This window comes from Eimeria maxima, genomic scaffold (genome assembly GCF_000499605.1).
Source record: "Eimeria maxima Weybridge genomic scaffold, Emw_scaff540, whole genome shotgun sequence".
NCBI classification, from domain to species: domain Eukaryota; phylum Apicomplexa; class Conoidasida; order Eucoccidiorida; family Eimeriidae; genus Eimeria; species Eimeria maxima.
Genome location: NW_013563888.1, coordinates 10,467 through 17,186, shown reverse-complemented (window position 1 = coordinate 17,186; position 6,720 = coordinate 10,467). Strand labels below are relative to the sequence as shown.

Sequence of the window (6,720 nt, the reverse complement as noted above, 5' to 3'; positions counted from 1 at the left end):
CTACTATAAATAGTAAACCCTAGATAGACAGTTTAAGGGTTTACTGATTGAGGGTTTAGGGTTTATAGAACTCCTAGACAAGATGATGTATAAACCCTAAACCCTAGATAGGTACTCTATAAACCCTAAACCCTAGCTAGGCGCCCTACAAACCCTAAACCCTAAACCCGCAGTCAGTAAACCCTCAAACTCTAAACCCTAAACCCTTGTAGAGGTATACTCATTGGTAGCAACAAACATCCGCACGAATTAGGGTTTAGGGTTTAGGGTTTGCTGCTGCACAGAGGGTCTAATCTCCCCTAAGGAAACCACATAGTGTCTGTATCCTCTGTTCGTCCCTAACAGCAGCAGCAGCAGCAACGACAGCAGCAGCAGCAGCAGCAGCAACGACAGCAGCAGCAGCAGCAGCAGCAGCAGCAACGACAGCAGCAGCAGCAGCAGGATTCCTATACACTAGGTGCCTATACACTGCAGCATCGATAACTTCAATAAACACGGTTGTGTCAGCATAAAACATTTGCTGCAGCTGCTGCTGCAGCAGCAAAAGCTGCAGCAGCAGCAGCAGCACCCAGCAGTTGCTGCTGCTATTGCTGCTGCTGCTGTTGCTGTTACTTCGGTGTGTCCTGTGCTACGTTTGCTGCTGCTGAAACGGCACCAACTGCTGCAGCAGCAACTGCTGCAGCAGCAACTGCTGCAGCAGCAACTGGAGCAATTGCAGCAGCAACTGCAGCAACTGCAACTGCAGCAGCAGCAGCAGCAGCAGCAGCAGCAGCAATAATTGCAGGAATAGTTTATGGTGTCTCTATATGCTCAATAAGAGGATGAATAGCATCTTGTTTAGTTTTATTAGTTTGCTGCTGCTGCTGCTGTCTCCTTTGCATGTGCAGCAGCAGCAGCTCGAGTCTCCCCTTAATAGATACAAGTGCTGCCTCTACCTTCCTTCTTTGCTGCAGTTGCTGCAGCAGCAGCAGTAGCTGCTGTCTACCATCGGGGCTGCATGCAAGAGAGGGGGCATGCTGCTTAATTATCTCATCTATCCATTGTCCCTTTATTATGCTGCTGCTAGGTTTTTGCTGCTGCTGCTGCACTAATAACTGCAGCAAACTTAATGCATGCAAAGGAGACAGTTCTGCTGCTGCTGCTGCTAATTGTCTCCTTTTTAATTGTCCCCTGGATAATATTGTCTCTAATAGGCTTATATCTGCTGTAATTAGTGCCTGACGCAGCACGCATGCAACGTTGCTGCTGCTGCTGCTGCTGCTGCTGCTGTTGCTGTTGCTGTTGCTGTCTTGGGATGCTGCTGCTGCTGATGCTGCTGCTGCTTCTTGACGTTGCTTCTTTATTGATTCATTATCCATGCTGCTGCTGCTGCTGCTGCTGCTGCTTGCTGCTGCACGTTTTAAGGATTTTATTGCTATGTCTGTTGGTAATATTGCTTCTGCTGCTGCTGCTGCTGCTGCTGCGGATTCTTTGCTGCTGCTGCTGCTGCCACTGCGTCGGGATTGCTGCTGCTGCTGCTGATCTTCTTCTAATGTTAATGCAGCAACTTCCTGCATGCAACGTCTGCTGCTGCTGCTGCTGCTGCCTGTTGTTGGTAGAGGAAGCACCAGCTGTAAACCTGCTGCTGCTCCTGCTGCTGCTGCTGCTGCTGCTGTTGCTGCATCCTTTAGCTGGGCAATATGGCATAAGGGGTCTACTAGACCTCCTCTTGCTACATATAACCCTTCCTGCTGCTGCTGCTGCTGCTCGTGCTGCTGCTGCTGCTGCTGCTGCTGCTGCTGTATATAGAAAACACCTTCATTATCCCCTGCTGCTGCTGCTGCTGCTGCTGCTAGTCTTGTGTCTATACGCTGCTGCGGCAGCGAAGGCACTGCAGCAGCTGCGGTGTCTAGACGCCAAGCAACTAGCTGCTGCTGATCTGTTAGGCAGACTAGCAGCAACTGCTGCTGTTGTTGCTGCTGCTGCTGCTTCCCATCGCTTCCCGCTGCTGCAGCAGTGCTGCTGCTGCTGCTGCTGCTGCTGCACCTGAGGAAGGTTGGCTGCAGCAGCCGCTGATGATAAGCAAGGACACCCCACATAGGAATTTTTAGCTTCTTGCTGCTGCTGCTGCTGCTGCTGCTGTCGCTGCTGCTGCTGCTGAATATGTGCTGCGGCAGTCTCCATACAGCAACTTGCTGCTGCTGCTCTGCATGCACTGTCTTGCTGCATACAGCAGCAACAATTCCTGCTGCAGCATCAGCAGCAACAGCAGCAAATGCTGCGCTGCCTCCCTGCAGCTTAGCAACAAGTTGCTGCCTATCCATATCAAATAGGACCAAGTTGCTGCTGCTGTTGCTGCTGCTGCTGCTGCTGCTGCTTAGCAGCACCAACTGTCGCTGCCCTCCCTCTCCCTCCTCATCCTGCTGCTGCTGCTGCTGCTGCAGCAGCAACGCATGCGTAAACCCACGCCCTACATCAGAGGAGCGCAGCAGCTGCCCCTGCTGCAGCAAATCAATAACTAGCAGGGAGGAGACAGTGGGGCCCCTGCGCAGCAGCACGAGCAGCTCGCTGCTGCTGCTGCTGCTGCTGCTGCTGCTGCTGCTGTTGCTGCATGGGATAGGTACAAGAGCACGTACAGCAGCACTATCACCACTGCCTGCAACAGCTGCTGCTGCTGTTGCTGCTGCCTCATCTTCCTCTGCTGCTGCTGCTGCTGCTGCTGATAAATTTAAATGTATAGAGAAAAGGAGACACCAATCGTTGCTGCTGTCTAGTGCAGCAACCATCCCTGATTCAGTACCCAACACCAGCAGCAACCTGCTGCTGCTGCTGCTGCTGCTGCTGCTGCTGCTGACGTTAACAAATGTTACCTGGGTTATTGACTGCCCCAAGAACTGACGTTGAAACTCTAAGGATTCAATTGCTGCTTCCCTGCTGCTGCTGCTGCTGCTGCTGCTGCTGCTGTTGCTGCTGCTGCGTTCAGCATCAGCAGTGCTGCTGCAGCGCCATACACGTATTGTGCTGCGAGGCAGCAAACCACGGGTGTCATATTGCTGCTGCTGCTGCTGCTGCACTGTGGGGTTAGCAGCAGAAGCAAAAAATGTGCCACAAGGAGAGAAGGCAGACCAACCAGCACGAGGGAGGGAGACTGCTGCTGTTGCTGCAGCACGTGCTGCTGCTGCTGCTGCAGCAGCAGCAGCTGCTGCTGCCTTACCCATCTTGTTATACACAGGAAGACAACTCTATAAGCGGATTGATGCGGTTCAAACTGCTGCTGCTGCTGCTGCTGCTGCTGTTGCTGCTGCTGCCGCTGCTGCAGGCTTCACAAGGGCAGCAGCCCCTGTGTCAACAGGCAGCCTACCGCCGCCTCTGGTGAATCTGCTGCTGCTGTTGCTGCTGCTGTTGCTGCTGTTGCTGCTGCGACTGCTGCTGATCTGCTAGAGTATCTGCTGCAGTTGCTGTTATTGCTGCTCCTGCTGCTCCGGTCGCTGCTGCTGTTGCTGCTGCTGCTCTTCTTTCCCGTCGTATACTTCCCACTGCAGCAGCAGCTGCGGATCTAACCTTCCAGCAGCTGCAGCACAATCCCGGCAGCGGCAGCAGCAGCAGCAGCAGCTGCAGCAGCAGGCCGCAGAGGCAAATGCCTTAATATATAATTAAGCAGCAAAAATAAATAAAAAGAAAAATAAAATAATAAACAGTTTATATACAATATGATGGTAGGCAAGCAGCAGAAGCCTCGCCCCACATGCAGCAGCAGCAGCAGCAGCAGCAGATACTACTACTTCTGCTGCTGCTCCTGTTGCGGGCCCCACGCTGCAAGCCAATGCTGCTGCTGCTGCTGTGTTGCTGCTGCTGCTGCATGCATTAATAAACAACAAAAATTTATTAGTTAGGAATTGTTGAGTCTATAGGATTCCTTTCTTTCCTTATCTTCTCTAGCTGCTGCTGCTGCTGCTGCTGCTGCTGCGGTGACACTCCAGCAGCAGCAGCAACTCCAGCAGCAGCAGCAGAGCACAGCAGCTTGTGTTGAGCAGCAGCAGCTGTTGTTGCTGCAGCCTAATGCGTTTTTAAATACTAAGCTGCTGCCTGTAAGCCAAGGCGCTGCTGCTGCTGCTGCGGCCGCTGCTGCTGCTGCTGCTGCCTTCGCGCCAGTTTGTTGCTGTCGGCGGTCCTGTATGACGGACCAGCAGCAGCAGCAACAGCAGCAGCAGCAACATCAGCAGCTGTAATAGTTATACACATCACGTCTGTAATACCAACAGCAGCAGCAACAGCAGCAGCAGCAACAGCAGCAGCAGCAACACGAATATAACCAACACAACCAGCAACAGCAACAGCAACATCAAGCACATCATCATAATCACCATCACCACCATCAGCAGCATCAGCAGCAGCAGCAGCAGCAGGAGCAGCAGCAGGAGCAGCAGCAGCAGGAGAATGGGTAAATCAGAGGAGGTAGCAGCATTGCTGCAGCAGAGTGAATTAATAATTGATTTAATTTTATCTAAAGAATTAAAAAATATACAAAATAAACAACATAATATTTTTAATCAAATTATTGAGGTGTACGTACAACTCTATTGCTGCTGCTGCTGCTGCTGCTGCTGCTGCTGCTGCTGCTGCTGCTGCTGTTAATGCTGCTGCTGCTGCTGCTCCTGTTAATGCTGCTGCTGATGCTGATGGTGCTGCTTTGTTATGTTAAGGGTGGTTATATGTTTATGTCTGATGGTTAGGTGTATATATGCTGCTGCTGCTGCTGCTGTTGCTGCTGCTGCTGCTGCTGCTGCTGCTGCTGCTTGTGTCTGTATACACAATTATTTTGCTGCTATGTATGCATGCGCTGCAGGGATACATTAAGAGATTATATTCCTTTGCTGCGTCTGCAGCAGCAGCACGTCAGCAAAGAGCAGCAGCGTCTTGATGCTGCGCTGCAGCGCATGCAAATTAGACCACCTACACCCCAGTTGCTGCCACAGGAAAATGAGCAGCAGCAGCAGCAGCAGCAGCAGGAGCAGCAGCAGCAGCAGCAGAAGCAGCAGAAGCAGCAGCAACCTGTTGCTCCTTTCCCTCTTAGATGTCTTGCTGATGTTGGCTCACATTGCTATATGCCCGCATTCGTGTAAGTCTTCTGCTGCTGCTGCTGCTGTTGCTGCTGCTGCTGCTGCTGTTGCTGCTGCTGCTGCTGTTGCTGCCGCTGCAGCTTTATATATAATATTTACCATGCGTATTTTTACCATTTATAACCTGCTGCTGTTGCTGTTGCTGCTGCTGTTGCTGCTGCTGCTACTGCTGCCTTATAACTACTACTACTACTACTACTTCTACTATTGCTACTCTTGCTGCTGCTGCTGCTGCTGCTGCTGCTGCTGCATGCATGCATGCAGGAAGGACGCGAGTACATTATTAATATCTGTTGGATTTAATTTTTATTTAGAGATGGACTTTCTTTCTGCAGAAAAATTCCTTAAAAAAAAAAAAGAATTACTTATACAGTATATTTGCTGCTGCTGCTGCTGCTGCTGCTGCTGCTGCTGCTGATGATGATGCTGATGGCGGTGCTGCTGCTGCTGTTGCTGATGCTGCTGCTGTTGGAGGAGTTGCTGATGATGATGGTGATAATCATGATGATGCTTGGGATTTTGCTGCTGCTGCTGTTGCTGCTGCTGCTGCTGCTGGTACTTCCTCATCACCTGCTGCTGCTGCTCCTGTTGCTGCTGCTGCTGCTGTTTTTGCTGCTGCTGCTGCTGCAGGAGACACGAATTGTTGTCTCGGAAGTGTGCTCTTGTGAAGACACAAATCCGAGTGGTGAGGGTTTAACAAAACCCTAAACCCTAAACCCTAAACGAGCACATTTATACTCCTGCTGCTGCTGCTGCTGCCGCTTATGCTGCTGCTGTTGTTGTTGTTGTTGCTGCTGCTGCTGCTTGTGCTGCAGCTAACGGAGACAATTGCTGCTGTGACAGAGATGCCGGAAATCGGCGAGTTTCTGCACAGCGAATAATTAGGGTTTAGGGTTTAGGGTTTAGGGTTTGTCTGCAAGGGTTTACTATTTCGGGTGTACGTACACCTCAATAATTCTTTTTTTTTAACTGTAGTTTATAAACCCGTTTGCCTGTTATAATAAATTATTTATTTAGTTATAGACAATTAAGAGGTCATTAAGGTCTCAATTTAGCGGTTTAGGGTTTAGGGTTTAGGGTTTAGGGTTTAGGGTTTAGGGTTTATTAGTGGCAATAGGACGGTGTATGTCCATTTGATGAATGTTATCTTTCTTTTATTATAAATTAAATATTATTTATTTAGTTTATTTTTATTTATTTATTGATTTATTGATTTATTTATTTATTTATTATTGTTTATTTACTATTTGTTTATTTTATTTATTTATTTATTTTATTTATTATTTATTTAATTTTTCCCCCTTAATTTTTTCGGTGGTTGCTGCTGCACACCCTGAGGTGTATAGGCAGCTCATGATGGTTGTTCGCGTTATTTAATTTCCTTTGTATAAATAAATAAAAATAAATAATTAATAAAATAATAAAATAAAGAAACTTTAGACATCGATATTGCTGCAGCAGCAGCAACAGCAGCAACAGCAGCAACAGCAGCAAGACGGCTGTCGTCCGGTGGTTGCTGCTGGTACTGTGTATCGCAGCAGCAGCAGCAGCAGCAGCAGCAAGAGGAGTTTTTAATTTCTTTTTTATTTTATTTAATTTATTAATTAAACAATTAATTAAG

At 49.0% G+C, this 6,720-nt stretch overlaps 1 protein-coding gene across 1 annotated transcript; it reads right to left on the bottom strand.

Moving 5' to 3' along the window:
• Positions 1 to 791: 791 nt before the first annotated feature.
• EMWEY_00036830 (hypothetical protein, conserved) lies at positions 792 to 3,197 on the bottom strand (the record flags this gene model as incomplete). The annotated part of the gene is made up of 1 exon (XM_013478628.1): positions 792 to 3,197. One exon carries the CDS (start codon positions 3,195 to 3,197, stop codon positions 792 to 794), a length of 2,406 nt encoding a protein of 801 aa, XP_013334082.1.
• Between the last annotated feature and the right edge of the window lie 3,523 nt (positions 3,198 to 6,720).